The sequence below is a fragment of the Ambystoma mexicanum genome, chromosome 12, assembly GCF_040938575.1.
Source record: "Ambystoma mexicanum isolate Mex_15411 chromosome 12, UKY_AmexF1_1, whole genome shotgun sequence".
In the NCBI taxonomy this organism is placed as follows: domain Eukaryota; kingdom Metazoa; phylum Chordata; class Amphibia; order Caudata; family Ambystomatidae; genus Ambystoma; species Ambystoma mexicanum.
Genome location: NC_090936.1, coordinates 1,110,071,396 through 1,110,093,254, shown reverse-complemented (window position 1 = coordinate 1,110,093,254; position 21,859 = coordinate 1,110,071,396). Strand labels below are relative to the sequence as shown.

The following is a 21,859-nucleotide window of genomic DNA, read 5'->3' as shown; positions in this document are numbered from 1 at the left end:
AGGGCCAAATGCACTCAACCCACGTCCAACACGTTTTTGAGTAACAATCATGCTTCGCGTTATGTACTTTGAACGTTCGCCTACAAATTGCCATTATCCAATTATACCTTCCATTAACCAGAGTCAAATATTTGCTTAATCATGCTGGGGGCACGTACGAACAGCGAAACATATGCATGTCTGCCTTAGGCTGGATGTTTACAGGTCTTTCTTCTGCACCGCCAACTCACCCCAAATGAACTTTTCCTCTCCCTTCCAGGCTCTGCATACAAAAGGCAAGAGGAGGCAAGAACCATCGTCTCTAAGACTTCAGGTAGGAAGGAGCCCGTCTATTCCCTCTGGCGTCATGTGCACACCAAATAGTGGGTCATTGGAAGATTAACAGCTCACTGTTTGGTAGCGCAGCCCACGCGCCGTCTGTAACACTTTAGACTAGACAATATTTCTTTTGGCATGAAGAAATAACGAAGAACGAGGCAATAACGCCTAGTGATGCAAAATGTAATGTTTTTTTACAATGTACAAAAAATGTGTTACCGGCCTACTACAACAAAACAGAGAAGCGAACTCATAAATAAATACTTCAATAACGTGTTCTGTGATTTAATCTGCATGTAGTAATGTTCAGAAAAAATACGAGCGTTTAGAGGAAAGAGGTCTTGATTGTGCACTTACATGGAACTACTGTGAGGCACCTTTAATAAAATGTAAACACAAGGATTAAGGGAAAACTCAAGTGTACAGGTAGTTAACGCTCTAGGCTGGTAATTGGCTAGTTGTTGTGTGTTGCATGAAACAAAGAAATACAGTGGCCCTCATTACGACCCTGGCGGAAAGTGACTGACCGGAGCGCCACAGCGTAAATAGCGTTTCCGCCATTGCACGAAGGAGCAAAGTGCGGACCATTCCGACCCATCGGGCACGAGCACCACGCTACGGCGGAAGTGCAAAGTCCGCGATGGCGGAAATGACCCCAAAACGGCCCACACCGCCGCCGTACGGCGCCCTAGGTGCAATACCGCCACCCCTCTTAGCGGTCACCGCAGTGTGCGCCTACCGGAAAGTACGGTGACCGGAAATATACGGAAACGGAAGTAAAAACATGGGCCCGGAACGGGAAACATCCCGGCGTACACCTATAAAACCACTAAAACCACACAACCACTAAAATCACTACCCTGAAACACACCCCAACCCGTCACCCACCCTAGCGAAACCAAGACAAATGGGAAAAGTAGCGAAGAAAGCGTGCGACCGCAAGCGGCAGGTCCACTTCTCCCGCGAGGAACTCACCGTGCTAACCGAGACCCTCCAGGAGAATGCTGCCGTCGTCTTCTCCACGCAAATGACCAGAACGGCACTTGCAAACAAGAAGACCATATGGGCTCTGGTGGCACAGCGGGTAAGTGCGGTGGGGACCGCACCCCGCACCCCACAGCAATGCCGCAAGCGATGGGACGACCTGCGGATACGCGTCCGCAGCATACTCTCTGCCAACCGCAACATTGCCACAGCCACCGGGGGAGGTCCTGAATCACCCATCAAGTTGACCCCCTGGGAAGAAATCTGTGCCTCCACCATCGGAATGGAGAGCATAGAGGGAGTCGGAGGGATGGAGAAAGGAGTGCAGACATCCGAAGATTCAGGTAGGTGTACCAGATAAAACAATGCCAAATCCACACAGTCCATCCATGTGAAGTACCATGCGTCCACATAGTGCAACAGAAACACATGTCCAGGAGAACGGCCACACACATCGGCCTGATAGCGCACGTAAAAACCCACAATAAATACATAAATAATTAAAAACCCCTAATACACGCACTACACGTGCAGCAGGCACACCCTAACTGCAGGCTGCCAAACAACTGCACCCTCACTCCACACACAAATCAAAGCACCTCCAAGGACCCGACCCAAATCACCCTCAGGTACCACCCCAGAGCATGTGATACAATGCCATTCCAATTCCCACAGACCCATCATTAACCCTCGCCCTCCTTTACTCCACCACAGGGTCCGATCCAAACGACGAGCTACAGGACACCCCTACCAGCACACCTGCAAAGAGGGCCAAGACCAACGGCCAGAGACCCTCCACCTCAGCTGCACGCATCAAGACACGGCAGCAGCACAAATCAGGTGGCAGCACAGAGGAGGGAACATCAACAGGCACCCCAGCAGCCAGCATGCCCACAACACCACCACCACAGGTCCCCCCAATGGATGCCACAGAAGGCACTGCCTCTGGTGGCAGCAGCACCATAGGTGACACCCCATTGATGGCAGCATGCTCCGACACAGAAAACGGGGATGTCGAAGTCAGATCCATCCATGACCTGTCCCAATCCCCCTGTCTGTCCCATCCCGTACAACATGAGGATACCACGCAGGGGCACCCACAAGACAACGACTGGCCATCCCCCACAAGCCCTGTGGCAAGGCAACATGAGGACAACAGCCCCTCTGTGACACCCCCGCAAATGGGCATGGCCCAGCAGAGGCAACAGTCCCTCGACAAGTTAATCGTGCAACAGCAGCAAATGGCCACGCTCCTCAAGGACCATGCCGATGAATGTGGGGGCACTAAGGCAGACATAGAAACATCAACTGAGACACTTAGGGCAGAAATGGAGAGAGGCACAGAGACGCTAAGGGCACAAATGGAGAGTAGCACCGAGAGCCTGAGAGTCCAAATGGAGAGAAGCACCGAGAGCCTGAGGGGGGAACTGCATGCGACGTCCAAAGACGTATGTGCCGAACTTGCCGCAGTGCGCCGTGTGCTCACTGAGCTCTCGCAAACCCTTAGGGACATGCATGGACGTGAGCAGGCAGACACATCATCCGTTGCAAGTTCCGTCCAGGGCAGCCCCCAACGTAGATCTGGAAGGAACCTGCGCTCCACAGGCAGGGGTGCCCCTGATACCCGCAGAGGGGGCTTGCAATAGCGACAGCCCACTGACAATGAGCATCTTTGGACACTGGGGTTCGGGGGGGAGGTAGGAGGGTGGAGGGGGTGTGTTGGGCTCACTTGGGTGGCGGGTCGATAGGGTGTTCAACATGACATCACATATGCCATAAAAAGTGCACGATCAACCAATGAGATGTGTGGACATTGATTTTTGTGTACTAGGCCATCATAGGCGTACAGTCCATATTGTGCATGTCCCAGACACGCACAGTGCCACGAGTCCCGTGTCCATGTATCAGCCACCAGGCGTGAGTGCTAGAAGCATACATCAATGAGATGCTGACGAATGTCACGGGCCTCCGGTGCCTCGCAGACTCCATGAGGTGCTGCCACATCCCCACCCTCATCATGACCATCATCAGGTGCTTGCAGTTCTGCGTCAGGGGGCATGGGCACATTTCTACGTACGCACATGTTGTGGAGCATGACACATGCCATCACCATCTTTGCAACCTTCTCATGGCGGTACAGGAGTGCCCCGCCAGACCTGCTGAGGCAGCGGAAACGAGTCTTCAGTAGGCCGAATGCCTGTTCAATGACTACACGGGTACGTGAGTGGGCATGGTTGTAGTCCTCCTCATGCTGGTCCCGTGGGTTCCGGACTGGTGTGAGGAGCCATCTCTTCAGTGGATATCCAGCATCACCTGTATGTGGACGAGAAACGTATGATGTGGAATGCCATTGCTACGTACGCACACCCCCCCCCTTCCTGCCAGGTCATTGCCAAATCACATTCCCCACATAATCATGCATGTAATGAGACTCACCGAGTAGCCAGGATCTGTTCCCTGCGTGTCGCTCCATGTAGCGTGGTATTGTAGAGTTCCTCAAGACCATAGAATCATGGGTAGATCCAGGGAATCGGGCACAACAATGTGTAATGATCCTGTTGGAGTCACACACCATTTGTACATTCAGGGAATGAAATTGTTTTCTGTTGCGGTACTGGGCCTCCATTGCATGTGGGACGACCAATTCCACATGGGTGCAGTCGATGGCACCAATGCAACCCGGTATGCCGGCAAGTGCATGGAATCCCACTTTTGTGTTGGTAATTTCCTGCTCCGAGCGTGGTAGAGAGATGTAGTCGTCTGCGTGCTGCAGGAGGGCATCGAGCACTTGCAATAGTGTCCGTGAGAACAGTGGCTGAGAAATGCCATGCAACTGTCCGACTGTGTGCTGGTAGGTGCCTGTGGCCAGGAAGTGGAGTACAGACACCACCTTCAGTAGGGGTGGGATGGCGGTTGGGCTATCTATCATGCTGACAAGGTCAGCCTGTGTCATGTCCACAATGGCGGCTATGGTGTCCCGGTCCAGACGGTAGAGGGTGTGGATCTGCTCATCAGTGAGGTTGAACGGATGTGCTCGGAGGCGTGGGATTGCGGGCTGCCTGCGTGGTGGTAGTGGCTGTGCTGGCGGCCCTTGCTGGCCCTGCCTTGCCCTCCTCCTCCTCCTGCGTCTCCTTCGTGCGGCCGGTTGCAGTTGGTGTTCGTCTTCTTCTTGGAGTTGGAGTACTTGCAGTGCTATCAGGTCCCCCAGGGCCAACATCGCGAGTCCTGCCGGTAGCATTCCGGTGTGGTTGTGGGAGGAGACTGGCTGTGCAATTTATGTGTTTTCAGGCTGTATGGCCTCCACCTGTGGTGATTAATTCCACCTGTGCAAACTGCTCTCCCCTTTGGCCGAGCACGTCCCGCGCACAACGCTGCAAATCGGGGAATGGCATCTTGCTATTGCAATCATGTATTTGTACCCGATGGCCGTGTAACATTGGTTGACATGTTCATTCTGCTGTGGTCCCATTGTTGCACATACTATCTGTGCAGTCGCGAACAGACTTGTGAAGGGTCAGTGGAACGTAGTACTCGAGTAACGGTGGGCCCTCATGCATCACTGTACCGAGTTGCAATGACGGGCGGGGCGTCCCATTTGTGGGTGAAGGCAGTTGCCATTTTCACACACAGCCGCACTAGATGGATTAATTAGTGATTTCAAACGGCCACAGATGCCTCTTCGACGTGATGTTGCAAATGTGGAATGCGAAGGGCGGCGCTTTCGGTTTCCAGCTAGCGGCGAGGAGATGCCCACAGGTCTGACTGCAAATATAACGTTCTGTTGTTCAATGTCCTTGAGACAGGGCCCATGGCGAGGAAGCAATGATTGATATGAATAGTTTGGGATGCGCAATTGCTACGTGGGCGATGAGGCCCGCCGTTCCCAAATACATGTTACTTCACAACACTGGAATTACGGGCTGGGGCACTGTGGATTTTGCAGGCTGCATAACGCACAGACTCAATGGATGTTTCTAATGTTATGTGAGTAATTATTCAGGCGTTTTGATTCCGGGATGAGGGAATGATGAATGGATGCATGGGCAGGTGATTTGATACAGAGTTTGCCATGTACAGGGCTTCTTGGGATCTATCCGCCTCCCCTACGCTATGTGATGCAGGGCTGCCATGGTGGGACCATCGTCTATCTGGCCTTGTTGAGCCCTCCCTGTCGCGACACGCCCTCAGACACTTGTGTCCATGCACATTAACATTCCCATCTGATGGATTCTGTTTTGACAGACGCATGCACAGGTACACTCGTTTGTGATGGTGTTTGCACCTCGATATAGATGGTTATGAGTCGCAAGTGGTTTTGGGGTGGTGATGATCCTTTGGAGTGGGCTAGCATGCATATGGCTGTGGATTTCGTGTGATCATTGAAGTGAGTTGTTGGAATGTAGTTCTGATGGCCATTCTGTTCTTTTTCTTTTCTTTTGGTTGACAGGTATCTCCTCCCCTTTTGCCACTGCCATCTGTATGCCACTCCTGCAGATGGGTTTTACTCCCGACACCTGCTGCTTCGTGTTAATCAGTGGAGCAGCATTACGATCTTATGGGACGATCGCCAATGGCCCACATGCCCTTACGCAGTACTGGTGGCTCGGAGCAACATTTCGGCCTTTCAGCTGGACTAGTGCCTCCCCATTGGGACGGCCCTGCGGTTCTGTGCGCTTCCATGTTGCCTTTTCGTACGTGAATGTGGCTCTGTGTACCATGAGGGAACAGGACGACACACAAGTAGTGGCTGGTCATTTCTTGCGGATGCAGCCCACAATGGTGATTGGTGTTTAGGAGTTCATGGCCTGATGGCTGTATGGGCTTGGTGACTTTGATGTGCATTAAATTTCTATTCTGATTTGGCCCGTGTAGCGTTTTTCTTTGCAAGTGATGTGGCATATGCCTATTTGGGGGGCGATGTATTGTGAGGAGATCTGCATTGGGTTCCAGCTTCGGAGTTTAGTTGCGTGGTACTGTACTGGGCGCGTTTGCCTACTAAGCCCGTGAGGTCAGGGATGGGGGCTGCCAATATGACAGTTTGAATGTTGTCATGCTCAGGGGCGGGGGATTGGGTTTTGTGTAACAGATGCCGGTCAGCCAGGTGGACTGGTGGAATGATGTGATTCTCGGAATATGGCTGGTCACAGGTGCCTGTGTTTGCGTGCGTTTCTTGGTGGGGGACTGTGGTCATGTCCATTGGGATGGCTTCTGTATTCGTGCCATCTGTGCCCTGCAGCTCCCATTGGCCCCTCTTGTGTTTCTTTTGTTCGTTGCCATGCATGGGTGACTTGTACATTTCAATGGTTGCATTGTGGCTTCATTGCACCTACGGGGAGTTGTACTTTGTGGGCAGGGAGCGGTGTACAGGCACTCAGTGGGGCCATTTACGGTTGATTCGCGAGGCCGTACTTCTCACCATGGCGGAATGGTACATTACGCCATGCCTGATGGCGTTAGGTACATGTCCGCTAGGGTCGGAATTGGCGTACCGTTGCGCCATGGTGGTGTTTGCGGTTTTGCATGGCGCGCGCGCGCGTGCTTGGTGCAGTTAGCGTTGGCGTTCACTACGGTGTCGCTAATGGCTTCGTACTTTGCGGTGACGGGTCATAGTCGCACCGAGCGCTATTCGATGGCGGTATTGCATTTCCGCCATCGTTTTCCGATTTCCGCAAGGGTCGTAATGAGGGCCAGTATGTTTTATGTAATTGTACCCTGCAAGTTAGTTATGCATTTCTGGGAGAGAAGGGTTGTGTACGGAGCCTGTATTCTGCTGAGTGTGTCAGGCTAGTTGCATACATGGAAGCAAAGATCTTCTAATGTGGAAAACACTGCTAATTTCCAGAACTTCCCTGGTTACTTTTCCATGCATTACTCAGGGACGTCATTTGGGGGTTGTCAGGGGTTGCGACTGTGACCCCTGAGGTTCCCTTGCTACCCCTGTGGTCTCCCTTGCTACCCCTAAAAAAATGTAAAATTAAAAAAAGATTCTATTTTTCAATTATTCTTTTTAAAATGGAAGCTCCTGTGCTGTGACCAGAGCAATGTGGCTCTTTGTTTCCAGAGTGTTTCCAGAGTGGCTGGCGTTCTTGTTCAGGTCTCTTAAAAAAACAGGGGTTTCCACAAGTGTAAAACTTTGAGCAGTGACCCTAAATAACAAAGAATAGGAATAACAAATAGCCTTTCTGGAATTCTATACAATAATTGCTAGACTCAATAAAGGTTTTTTTTGGGGCACGCTTCAGGGGGTGAGTCACTGATTTAGTCTGTTCTTAAACACCTAAAATTCACGATGCAGGCAAAAACTTTTTGTATTTTCCTTTGCGCAAGTTGCAGTTTTAGCATGTTTTTTTCTGCTGTTGTCTCTGTTACGATTTTCACTAGACATTCCATCTCGGTGTCCTCGGTCACTTGACAAAATCATTGTGCCTAAAAGATGTGTATAGTGTAGAAATGTTTGATCCTAGCACATCGAGTGGCCCTTCATTTCATTGTGCCACAGTTAATGCTTTGTTGTAATGTGCCTATCTTTCGTATCTCCCAGGCATGCTGTTCAGGATGTTTGTTTGCATGTATGAGGTAATGAGTGCCCAGAGTACCGGATGACATGTAAAGTGTGTTGCTTTCCCCGCGCTACTCTCAATTCTTTAATACACAGTTATGAACCCTCCCAAAGGTATGTATTTTGCTAACCTCTGAAGCCCGAAAAGTAGATCCACACAGGCCTGACATGTGGCCAACTTTGCACCAGTCCTGCAGATGAACTGGTCTGCTGTTAAATACAGTTACCAGTTTATTAGTATCCACTACAGCGTGTCATTTGCTTTTTGACTTTGAGAACATTCAGACATGCAATTGCTCATTTTACTATACCCTGTAAGATAGCTGTAGCTGGTAAGAAACCTCAGTGGGTTGAGCGCTTGCTGCTGCGATGTGTGTGTGAGCTGTGGTTGCAGGTTTGAATCCTGGCAAGGCCAAGTCAGCCTTTTATCCTACTGTGGTCTATAAATGAGTACCAACCCAGGTTGGGTGATATTGTATGTATATTTGTTCTATATAAAGCGTTTAAGCGTAAGTGCTATATAATACCATATCATTATCATTTGGCCTTGGACGTCTGCTTGCATTCACAGTAATTTGGTAATATGGGCCTATACACTTTGATATTAACGATACATATGCTGATTTATTCTTGTTTGAAATGTATATCACATTACAGTGATATCGTAACCATAGTTATCATAGTGTACTTAGGAACAATGCTATGTGATGCTACTTCCTGTTTTGTCAACGGGTGAAAGGTTGTGTTCCATAGCTTCCCGCAATGTCACATTGGGGTGGGATCAAATTACATCACTTCTTCTGATAGGTAACAAAAAAGGGGGGGGCTCCAACCACATGCAAATGCTTCTAACTCTAGTCTCGCTTAGTGTTCTATTGTACTATATCAGGTTGTTGTTTTCTAATGGTGCTTCAAAATTAAGCTGAGTATCCAAATACAGGGGTTATTTTATTCTGGATATAAATTCCAAATATCTACCCTGAGCCATTGCTTTCGTGCTCAAAACATGTTACTTTTATTCATCATCACCAGTCCCCAGGACTGGATTAATATCGCACATATTCATAATACAGTAAATGAACAGAATATGGGTACTATGATTCTTTACATAAAAAAACACATCATAATGTATGCATCAGACATGTGTTAGTATTACTTTGTGGAGTAAATATTACATCATATTCACATTGTTGCAAAGTAACAACCAAAGAAACAGTATTAGCACAAAATGAACAGTCATCTGCATTGTTGTACACCAGGAGTGTTGCTAGGTCTGGAAAAGACCTGGGGCTAAACTAATGTCGGAACTGTCAGGACTCGGGGCTAGCTAGTCTTTTGGCTGTAGCTCCTGAAGTTCTATCCGGGGCTACAACCAAAAGACCAGGCGCTATAGCCTCCTTGCCCCCCTTAGCAACGCCTCTCTTGTACACACACCCCCTAGTATTAATCTAAAGTATGGATGTGTTCATATCTGTGCAATTTGTCTTTGGAGATAAATTCAAACTAGTAGATCTAGGTTGACTGTGGAGCTGAAACCAGTTTAGGTGGTCAACTCCTAGGTGGGTTAAAATTATTTCCCCAGAGTACCAAACCGCTGGTCTACGCCACGGGGAGTAGCCCCCTAAGGAGTTCAGGTGGAGTATGTTAGCACTTTCTTGAGCTTGAACCACAGGCATTTTGGCATCTTGCTTGAAAAGCCTTCATCTGGGTCTCTGGGTTTGTTTCTCTGGTAAAAAAAACAGAATGGGGAAGGGAAGGGGAAGGGTGGAAAAAGGGGGGGAGTAAGAGAAACGAGACCTAAAGTTAGTCTCTTGGTATTGTAGGGTATATTCATAAAACACCCCTTACTACTGCATCGCTAATTGGCTTTGCAGTGTTAAGGGTACTCTTAAAAACTACTTATTTTCCAGACCATATTTGATCTGGTTCATGGAGCTGGGAAGCATCAGGGACTGACCTTTTGGTCGACTTCGGGTGGAATCTAGAAAATTGTTAGCCCTCCTGCTTGTGATGGTGTTATTAAGCCGCAGAAGGAGACCGGTACTTATTCCGGATAGTAGTTTGGTGTCTTCTGTTGTTACTATCCCCAGATAAAGTGGGACGCGCTGGGTAAAGAAAAAAGAAAAAAGAAAAAAGAAGGGTGGATGTTATCCCTTGCAAGTGAATTTAGAATAATAATAGTCATGGCCCCAGAGCGCAATCACTTCTTGTGATGTCATCGAATGCCAAGGGTCGTGTGCTGTCACTTCCGCTACCCCTGGCATTTTTGTGAAAAGACGTCCCTGGCATTACTGCCATGTTTTTTCAACAATTCCGCATGGCATTTAATGAAGCTTCCAAGAGGCAGTTTTACTCCGCCACTGCCTTCCATAGTGCACAATACTGAAGAGAATTTAAACCCCTGAATAAGTTTGAAACGTTTCGCATCCGGGGTTGAACAGGTGGGCCAGTGTCATCAAAGCATGTTATCATTAAACGGTAAGGAAGGAACTTTTCAGCTTTCAGAGTTGGGATCATTTTTGCAGAGATTTGGCAGCTGTTCATTATATGTCTCTTATGCAGAATCAAGCAAGTGAAATGAGCCTTTGAGTCACTGGGAGCAGAGCATTGTAACCGGTTCGTGCCACCAATGGCAGTGTTCTAAATTGTACACTTCTTGTCTTCATATCGCCCCTATACCTGCAGCGGACGGCGACCCCCATTTTGTGGTCGACTTCCCTCTGAGCAAGATGGCGGTGTGCTTTAACATAGACGGGCAACCCGGAGACATCCTCAGGCTCGTGTCTGATTACAAGGGCTCTGGTGAGTGACATGTTCCAGTGGAATCACAGCTATCTGCAACAGCGTGCGCGCGGCAGTAGGCCCGGGAGAACCGCGCACGCGCATTCAGTCCATGCATTCCTAGCCAATTTATAAGCGTGTGCGTCACAGGAGGCTGATGGTCACACTCCACACAGACATTCTGCTTATGAGGAAGCTCTGTCTACTGGTGGGAAGAACACGTCAGCACTGCAAAGCCACACAGAGATGTTTTTCAAATGGGGCCCGTGTGCATCCAGTAGCGCGAGGGCAATACACTTTTATGTCAGGATCCAAACGGCTTTACATCCATTCTTCCATGTCCAATCATACTTTATTCATAAGTTCGGTATACCATTGCATACTACCCACCCATCCTACCTCGCACCCTCCCACCCTGTTATATTCAAGGAAGAAAGCAGCAAGCATGAGGTAATTGATACGTCCATTCCAGAAACCCCCTCCCTCCCTCCCTCCCTCCCTTCCTTCCTTCCTTCCTTCCTTCCTTCCTTCCTTCCTTCCTTCCTTCCTTCCTTCCTTCTTTCCCTCCCTTCCTCCCTCCCTCCCTCCCTCCCTCCCTCCCTCCCTCCCTTCCTTCCTTCCTTCCTTCCTTCCTTCCTTCCTTCCTTCCTTCCTTCCTTCCTTCCTTCCTTCCTTCCTTCCTTCCTTCCTTCCTTCCTTCCTTCCTTCCTTCCTTCCTTCCTTCCTCCCTCCCTCCCTCCCTTCCTTCCTTCCTTCCTTCCTTCCTTCCTTCCTTCCTTCCTTCCTTCCTTCCTTCCTTCCTTCCTTCCCTCCCTCCCTCCCTCCCTCCCTCCCTTCCTCCCTTCCTTCCTTCCTTCCTTCCTTCCTTCCTTCTTTCCCTCCCTCCCTCCCTCCCTCCCTCCCTCCCTCCCTCCCTCCCTCCCTTCCTTCCTTCCTTCCTTCCTTCCTTCCTTCCTTCCTTCCTTCCTTCCTTCCTTCCTTCCTTCCTTCCTTCCTTCCTTCCTTCCTTCCTTCCTTCCTTCCTTCCTTCCTTCCTTCCTTCCTTCCTTCCTTCCTTCCTTCCTTCCTTCCTTCCTTCCTTCCTTCCTTCCTTCCTTCCTTCCTTCCTCCCTCCCTCCCTCCCTTCCTCCCTTCCTTCCTTCCTTCCTCTCTCCCTTCCTCCCTTCCTCCCTCCCTCCCATCGCTCCATCCCTCCATCCCTCCACCCATCTATGCATGCATGGATGCATCCATCCATCCATTGTTTTCCATTGGTCTGCCAGCCTACACGTGTGTTGAACAAAACAACCTTTATACATTTAAAGAACCTTTTTTCCTATATAATGAGTCTCTTAAAAAACATCCCTACTATCTTGTATACTACTATCCATGAATGTATCCTCATCTGTATACTTTTCCCACCCCTCCTTCAACCTTGTCCTCCATTCCTCGCTCTCCATCCATCCACGTTTCTCTCCATTCCCATTTATTTCACCATCCTTGGATCTTTCCAAATCCATTATAACTGATGTGCCCTTTATTGAGTCACGCGACTCTCTCCCATAACACGTTATTCCTGTCAGCCTTCCGGAACGTGTCTCATCAACGTGTCTCATCTCACATCCATGTTACTTCATGCAAATCCTACCAGCATTTACCCACACATGCTTCCAGGTGCCCTACCGCTATATATCCTTCTGCTAGTGAGAACATGCGGAATTAGGCTGGAATTTGTGAACTGTAGTGCTACACTAAGGCCCTTATTACGAGTTTGTCGGTACCGGCGGGGTACCGGCAAACTGGCCCTACCATCTCCGCCTCCCGATATCCTGTATCACCAGGATATTGCGGGTGGCGGAGACAGCTTTAAGTTCCCATTTCATGGATGGAATGGGAAGTCCAGAATCGCTGGCCCCAGTAGTACCGGTGCCGGTGATTCTGGCATGCATTTGCCGGTAGGGGCCTCAACTATCGGCAGGTCAGGCCTGCTGGTAGATTACTGCCCTTCCTGGCAAACTTGTACTTCCCCATTCCAGAAAAAATGCCACTGCCGGAATTACCAGAAATTTATGCGGACAGGAAAGTCGCAATGTCGTAATGACCTCCTAACTCTTCAATGAGTGTCCAAGCATTTCCGGGAACTATGGAACCATTTCTAGTTCTATGAACCCAAGAGGGGCACATTACATAGGCCTGGACATTGTATTCAAAGAATACATTGCATTAAATACTGCCTCCTTTTGATCCCTAGGTGTGACTGTGAACGGCAAGTTGATCGGAGCCCCGGCACCTGTGAACGGCCATAAGAAGCATCGGACCTACTTCAGCAGCATCACCATCATCATCGAAAAGCCGACCCGGTCCTACCTTGAGATTACTCCTGCCAAGGTTATCCTGGACAGCAAAGACCGGCTCATTCTCTCCTGCCTCAAGACTGCCTCAGTGGAGAGCGAAGGCCTGCGGGTGTCCGTCACCGCAAATTCTAACGTCACGGTGACCATCCAGGGCACCATCAGCTTTGTCATACTGCTCCACCAGTACAAGAACCCAGCTCCGTTCCAGAAGAACCACCTGGGGTTCTATATCTCCAACAGCAAAGGGTTGTCTCCAAAGTCCCACGGCCTCCTTGGTAGGTACTGCAGGTCTGCATATAAAAGCATTTAACATAGCACACATTTCTAAGAAATGATCTCACCCGTTGGCCTTTGCGAGTATGTGTTCATCTGTAAAAGAAACAGCCGGGTCCTTTGAGCAAGGGGTCTGACGAAGAAAAACGAGGGTCATAATGAGGGGTATGTATTTGCGTTTGGGTTTTATATGGTGCAAACCTTCTTAGGAAGCAACAAAGCATTGTGGATGTCATTCAGGCTAACATAAGAGGTAAGGAGGGAAGGCTACAATCTGTGGAACCGGACGCTCCAACCATAGGAGTGGGATGTGCTGCAGGAATGCAAGGAATCTAGGTGGCACCTATGTATTGACTAAAGAGTAGGCTTGCGTTCCTTCCTGAACAGCAAGCGGTATGGATTGCCACCGAGGCCAGGGCACCAATAACCTTACAGACCCGGGCAGGGGTCATGATAGCTTGAGGAAAGGACCCACCTGAGCCTATAGCACTCCGCTTAATCTCAAACAATAACTTGGATTAAGGTCTTTATCCAGCGATCATGACGCCTCCCTCGGTCTGTAAGGTCTAAGTATTGATTACTGCATTACATTTAGGCGGATAGTGCTTGCTGGAGGCTGCTGAGTGCCCACCAATGCAGGGTACATGGTGGGCTGCCAAATCTCTTATCAGTTCATTTTCAGATAGTTCAGCTAATTGCTCAGAGATCTCTGCCAGTCCCAAGACGAGGCCAAGTTATCTTTTTCTAGCTTCAAAATAATTAAAATAAGATAATGTATTCATTTTCGAGAACACACATAAACAGATGTGCCATCCAATAAGCCGAGCAAAAGCATCCACCTCTGGCTAAAAAGGTGGGGTCTAAAGCAAACAACATTCACAGCTTGTTGACAAGAAGTGAGATGGAGAGATGAAGGCAGTTATCATGTAATGGCGAACTGCCACCCCAGGAACGTAGAGCTACTTGTTCAGCCATGGCCATGGGGCAAGTTGCCCAGTACAGCATGATCCTTCACCCCTGCCTGCATAAGAGAGTCGGAGCGACAATGCCACTTTGGGCTGCACACAGTTAAGCGAATATACATTTGTATATATGACTGTGTGTGTGTGTGTGTGTGTGTGCACGCATGAGATGAGTGAGAGAGTGTGGTGTGTAGTGTGCACATATGAGAGTGAATGTGTTTGTGGGTGGGAGGATGTTGCAAGAGCCTAGAAAGGCCCATTGATTTGCTCTCTGCTCAAGCAGCATGAGAGGGGCAGTGCTGGCATATATTGCCATGTCAGATGTTATGATTTTCTTTGAAGGCATCAAGGATGAAAGGGGCAGTGCTAAAGTTCTGAGTGAGACTTACAGTGTTTTAGTTATCACACTAGTAATGTACAACTGTTCATAACCAGTGTGATAACTGGCAAAGCTTTGAGAAAGCGTTGGAGACAGTGTGAAACGTGTCAGCAAAATGACATTCACTTTTAAAATGATGTTGCTCAAGAACTAAGGTGAAGAGTCCCCTTTAAGTCTATTCTTAAGACAAACCATATTATTTGTTTTGCGCACAGATGCCACATTACAATGGGCAGAATAGGCGTATATTGTGGCAGGCTTCATGATTTGCTTTAGGAATAGGCAGCATGAAAGTGCGTATCTCCGGCATATATTGTTATTACAAACCTAATGATTTTCTTTGGACTCAGTATTAAGAGAGGTGCCACGCTGGTATACATTGTTGACACACATCATGTTGTGTGGGGCTAATCCGCACACATTTTTCTATGCTCACCGCACAACATGTGTCATCCCACATGTTATATTTAGTTGGGATATGACAGCAAAGAGTACATCACGGCATCTCAAAAGGGGAGGGCAAAACCTTCCTCCTGTCATGGCCAGCCTAATTAACTATCAAAGGCTCCATTGATCCGCCTTGCCAGTTTGTTTACCCTTTGCCGATGGTGGTAGCAATTAACATAATTAACATACTAATAGAGTATACTTTAAACAGGCTCACATGGGGCCTGGATGCAGAGTTTTAACAAATAAACTGTGTCAACCTGAGGACAGCTCCCGCCTCTCAGTATCAAGGGCAGTGACCTGTCATGTCTGGGATTATGTGCTCACAGGAGGCAACCCTAGCAGGGGGACCCCATTAAGAAGGTACGAGAATATGGTTTTCAGAAGACAGAAAGTCTGTTCTCGCCGCAGCTTCAGGGAGATCTGCCACTTTAATCAGAAACCACAGTGAGCTCCATTAACTAGAGAGACACTTTGATCCATAACAGACAGGAAGAACAGTGAGACTTAGTGTTACATGTTTTCACCCCTTTACCTTTTCTATTGCAAAGCACTCTGGTTATGATCTCAGGCATACAAGAGATTATTGGTTGGGACCCAAGATTGGTTCATTAAGGTAGGTGTAAAGCCACTAATCACTGTGGCCCATTTGGCTTTAAAAGAAGGCTGAGCCCCTCTTCTGGGCAGATCATGTGAAGACTCCCCAAGGAGTAGCAAGAAGAACTCTCCATTGGACCATGGCTGAAGGTACAGTCTGCCTCACATCTTCTGCCAGTGAAGGAAGTCCAGGACAGCAAAGAGGGTAGCAAGCTCCATCCCCTAAACATCTCCCAGGAAACAGAGGGAGCTACAAAATCCAGGAGACCCTCCAGCTATTCCAGAACCTTTACCCAGCCAGCACACAGCGTGCCTTGCTGGGCTCTGCAGCAAGCATCCTAAGGGCGAAGTGCCATAGAGTCTCTGAACCAAACTTAGACAAGGCAACTGCCTGCAAAACTTTCCTCAGCTTTGTGAAGAACCTAGGAGGAGTGCATCGACAAGCATCTACCAACGTCCTCCTTAAAGAACATTTTCAAGCCAATCAAGCCCCTCGAGCTTCAACTGACTGCACCGCTAATTATTGTTGTGACGCGGTGCTCATACCGTCCGAGACGCTTCCACTAGTGCTTCAGATCCGCCGACCAGCACTGAGACAGTGATTCCTGACCCCGAGCCGAAGGCCCCTAATTACATTTTATGACCCATTGCTCCCTTTGAGTTGAAACCAAGTATCCTTGAACTATTGCAATTAATTGTATTTTTTGCTGTGTTGCAACTAACCCACGATCCACGACCTTGCAGAGATAAGCCTGCCGTTCCATCCATGTCACCAAAACTGGACGAGGGGGTTTATAATTTGCTTGTTTCCAATATGCTCAGATCTGTTCTGGTGTACTAGAGGTGAGGGGCTGATGGATGATTTAGAAACCTATATTCATCCCTGGACCACTGGTGCCGCGGACGTTGATTTGTCACACAGCCCTGATAATTTTCCTTGGCCATAAGCAGCAGTTAAATGTGTGGAACTGGGGTAGCATATATTGTTGCGATTGGCTCTAATGATTTACTTTGGAAGCACATGTCATGAAAATGAATATTCCAATACACAACCAATTGCAAATACTATGCCATTCTATCAAATTTTATATATACTAGTGCTTGGAAATGCACATTTTTGATCATTCTTTTATTTTAAAGCCTATGGGGTGGGTGACCCTCTCACCATATATAGGTGGGTTCAGGCTCTTGATCTGGGAAATTCGGTGAAACCTTCACACCCAGCACCTGTTCCGAAGGGGCACTATCCAGGGATGTTGGGCTCATGTGACCCCAGAGGTCTTCCCCTCAATATTAAACGACAGGGTTAATAATTCAGCCAGTCTACCAGCTCAAATACACTTTATGGTACAGAAAGAGCCCCTGCAAACTGAACATCATAGCTCAAACAACCCTTGGGCTGCCCCCTAACTAACAAGGGTGCCTTTACGTCTTATCCATGCAATAAACATTCCACTATCAGACACTCCAGAGTGAAAGAGAAGCACGAGGCTCAGGACACAATGCAAGCATCACCATGGACAGCTCAGCAGCAAAGCAGGGTCTGTGTCGCAGGGTGAGGTCCTTCCGCTTAAAGTGGCTGGCCGCAGAGCCTCCATTTCAACCGCGTGCTCCAAAAACATGCTATGTCCCATGATCAACCACAATGCAAGGAATGGGCTACCACAATTACAATTGCCATGTGATCTTCCACATTTTCTCTTGAAACTATTATTGATCACCTTGAATATGAAGATGACAGGTTATTTATAAAGCGCTTAATACCCAGAGATTTCTAAGGTGCGGACCCGGGGTTCGAACCTGTGTTGCTTCTTGACGGCTTGCTTCCAAGGTGAGCTCGTTGCCCCTGAGCTATCCTCCTATGCTAGCAGCTCTATTTCTATCAATCCATCCTCTCCCATAACACTTGCCCTATCAAACAATCCTTCAATGCCAAGAGGCCGAGCATTAACTTCTTTCCCCATAGTACCGCTCTCCCACCCCTTCTATTCCGTGCTCACTGACCATCTCTGCGCCGGTACCATCAATTGACGGGGCTGCCCCGCAGTGCCATTGCAGGATGAGTGTGGAGAACAGGCTCATCATTGTATGAAAATGGACCTTCTACTGGACATATGCAGGTGCAGAATAGCTACCCACTCTCAACAGCCAACATCTTTAGCCCATCTTCTCAGAGACCAAAGGACTGTGGGCTGCCTAGGCCTCCTTTGCGCTCTACCTTCCATCGCCTCCCTTAAAGACACTTATCATCGACTCTACATTATATCTTCTCATGACAGCACTTATGAAAAGTAGAGATGAGGAGGTGGTTAGAGCTAAGGAAATACTCAAATGGGGTAAGCACAGTAGGAAATTGCAACACATGGGCAATATACTGTGTGAATGAGAGGTCCTGCCATAGAGTGATGACCCTGGCACACCAACATGAATCCACATGGAGTGTAGCATCGTTCAGTTCAAGGTTCAATGAAGATATGTCCTTGTACTTGTCATAGAGCAGGTTTTCTGCTAAATAAATCAAAGCAGTGAATCTCATGAAGTGTCCTGCTCTTATGCTAGCAATTTTAAAGAAGATTCCGGGCTCATCATTAGCTTCTAGCCGGGTGACAGGGAGGCATCGGATATCACACAGCCCTCTGCACAGCGACCATTTTCAGAATTCGTTTTTGTATGAATGTGTGCGTGTGGCTATCAGTTAGCCTATGGAGCCTATGTCAGCCGGGGTTCAAGGGGACACTACCTTCATGCATGCAATTATTTCACTTCCATCATATGCATAGTGGACACTGAGCCCTGTTTCCTGGCTGTTAGTAAGCACAGGTCAGGCAAACAGCTTATTTTAGCTGCACATGTGAGGGCGACGTATGTGTGTATGTAGGTATGTTTTAACTGGCAATGGTTTGGGTGCTCAATAGTAACTTTTACTAAATGTTTGTCTTCCTTTTGAATACTTGGAGTGATCATGTACTTTGTTTTGAGGGCTGTGTTTGATATTTATTTAGTTATTTTATTTATATAGAGCGTCCCTCTCATTGTTTTGAGAGCACGTTTTGAGTTCAGGCTGGAAAGAAATTGGAAATAAGTAGAGGATGACTGCAGAATAGCAGGGCGTGTACATATGACAGGGATTCCATTTAGAACCTTGGTATATTTTCAGCACAGCATTGTAGACCCCCTTTCCAGTAAACGTGTTAATACATAGTGCGCTGCTTTGGGACTCATGCACTGAATAAGCACGTTGCTTCTGGGTGGGATATGCACTCACGCGAATCCTGCCCAAATGTGCAAATATAGAGGGTGATTGACAGTGGATCTCCTATTTCTGAGCACAATGTATTCCTGAAAAAGGCATTCACAAAGAAAGCATTTGTAACATGCCACTGTTGGAAAATGTGTGCAGGGGACATCAACCAAAAGAGGCCACCGATACCCCAAAATTAGTGATCTGACATGCAATAGCTTGCGCCGGTGTGACATAATCCATACCAGACTAGAATAAAAAAGACATTTTGGCAAAAAACCCTTTACTAATTTTTTGACTTACTCCAACATATTTTTCCATATTCTTTGCCTTTCTCCTCTATACATTCGACACATTTACATACACTTTCATTCCCTTTCACATTTTACAACCAAGACGTTCACATAGAACACTGGGTGTAACTTAAGTGTGTTCAGAAAGGTTCCTTAGACACACGTGAAGTTGTTTGAATGCATATAAGTCACTTTTGTGGATGTGCACTTCTCCCCCCTTGACACACCCATGACTCCCAAACACACCCCTGGAAATGCCTACTTTTGTCTTAGTCACGCATGATTAAGTGACTCAATAGTGCATGGTACCCCACAACGTACGGTTTGGGTCTATTTGACCTAAAACATTTGACCTAATCACATTTGATCCCATTTATTTGACCTTTTTTTGCAATCTAAAATGTGGGGGGAGACCCCCGCAACCCTCCCACTTCCCCTCTACCTAATCTATACCCTTACCCACCCCATATATATATTTAATAAAATTTGACTGTAAAAAGGTATTGATCAAATGTTTTAGGTCAAATGTTTTTAGGTCAATTATACTAATACGCAACGTACGCCATATGAAAAGTTACAAACATTCTTGCGTGCCTCATTCATAAGTCCTTTTGAGTTTTTGTAATAAGTGACACCTACTTGTGGAAAAAAACGAGACAAATCACCCGCTTAGAGATTATTGCTTGTCAAAAATGGGCAATGTGTATTTTTTTATCGGCCTAAAAGTGACTCAGAAATCACTTAAGTCTGCTTGTCCATGACTGATTTGTTCTTTTCCTGTCTTTCCATGCAGGCCAGTTCTTGTATAATGAAGTTAAAATAACAGAGGTTCCTCTCGGGCTGGGCTCACAACATGGAGATAAGAATTCAAGCAATGAGGCCCAGAGTTTGGCTTCCTCCACCATCTCCAACACCATGCTGAGGGTGAGGGATCGCATGGTGCCAGTAGTATGGAAGCAGAGGAAGATCTACAATGGTCTGCAGCACGTAGACTGCTGGTTCGCAAAGAACAATGCAGCCAAACTCATTGATGGGACCTATCAGGATTATCTCGTGTCCCATCCCTTCGACACGGGAACGGACGCCGGCATGATTAACAAAATCTAGGGCCACGCAGCGCAATTGCTTGGCCACCACATTTGCAATCCCAACACAGAACTTCATGACCGTGTAACTTTTTTGATGTCAATGAACTATTCACTCTTCACAAACACAATTGTGTTGTATGTATTATGTGTCAACAGATCTTCATAGACAATTCTGGCGAGAAAATGGTGGAAGGTTTTATGTTACAAAGATGACAATGGTGCTTTTTTCAATAAATAAAAATATAACTCTTTTATACGCAATGCTGATGGGAAGATCTGATGGGTGAGTTTTTTATTCTGGACCTATGCATACAGCCCAATGAGGTGAAATGTTTGAAAAAATGCCAAGGGGTTGATTGATTGGTGTTTAATTAATTCCTCATCCTCACTGAGGCTTCAAAGCACCTTAATGTTTAATCTTAATGTGTACTTGCCTGACAACAATTCTGAAGAGTGCGAGGCTGCATATGTTATGCTACAAATCACCACTGTAGTAGTGGTTAGGTTATGTTATTCAGATTTATACGGCACACAGCTGTCACTTCGGGGTCTATAGGCACTCTAATGAATCTAAAAGAAAAGACGGAGAGGTGGTTAGGAGTTTGATAGGGAAAGACAAGGTGGTATGCTCAACTGTTGATGCCATTAGAGACCGGAGCAACTGGTTTCTTTGCAGGTGAGTTTTCTAGGTAGTTAGTGGTGTTTTCCCAGATGTGTATGTTTCCAGATAGGAGATGTGAGGAGGTGGGGCATCTGTTGGCAGTGGGTGGGTCTTAGAGGTTGGTTGGAGAGGTGTAGAGGTGTGACTAAGTTGTGGTGGGCAGGCATATCCGTTGGTGACTTATTTTGTGTCAGGAGTAGGTGTGCCTGTGTTCAGTGATATTTTGCAGAGTAAGCGTGTGTGTGTTCAGTGTGGTGTTTGAAAGTTGAGGTTGTTAGTTAGTTGGATTATTTGGAGTGATCCATGATCAGGGTTAGTTTTCTTCTTTGACATCATCTTGTACAGTTGTTTCTAGTTGTATCTTTGTGCCCCGTGTGAGCTCTGTGTTCTCTTGTGGTGAGGTTCTGGGTCAAGAGGAGAATGCGTTAGCTGGAGAAGGTGCACGCTCAAAGGAAAGGAAGCATTTATCCTTAATCTTCATCCTAAAGTTCAACAGATGGTTGTAAGATTGATATTTTATTGATATGTTAATGTTTGGGTTGGTCATTAAGTGGGCACCCCGATCTCATGCCGCCTAATATACAGCCCCAACCTACTCTGGGCTAGAAACAGGCAGTTTGCTCAAAACCCAAATCGATTTAAGTAGAGGAATTAAAAGTGGTCCCCAGACATTAAGCAGAGGAAGCCGCCACAGTGTTACACAATAAGAGGCAGCTTTCCTACAGAACATGAAATTGACACGTCTGCATGAATATCACCATTTCTTACATACACACATTAATTTTCATGATCAATTCTGTATATATCTGAAGTTCTGAATAACACTAGAAATTCTAGTTGTATTTCTACCGCTTGTCGCTTGTCGGTGGGTACATGAAAATACTTGACTTCACAAAAACATCCCCAAAGTACACATAATGTCACATTTACAAATGAATCAAGA

The 21,859-nt window shown here is 47.3% G+C and overlaps 1 protein-coding gene across 1 annotated transcript in view; it reads left to right on the top strand.

Moving 5' to 3' along the window:
- The window catches only part of ITIH5 (inter-alpha-trypsin inhibitor heavy chain 5), a 457,780-nt gene extending 437,264 nt beyond the window's left edge, over positions 1-20,516 (top strand). Inside the window, exons 11-14 of the mRNA XM_069629674.1 lie at positions 260-313; positions 10,547-10,663; positions 12,873-13,250; positions 19,961-20,516. Coding sequence (XP_069485775.1) covers positions 260-313; positions 10,547-10,663; positions 12,873-13,250; positions 19,961-20,274 — 863 coding nt within the window. The 3' untranslated portion in view covers positions 20,275-20,516. The remainder of the gene's footprint in view (positions 1-259; positions 314-10,546; positions 10,664-12,872; positions 13,251-19,960) is intronic.
- The last annotated feature ends 1,343 nt before the right edge of the window (positions 20,517-21,859 follow it).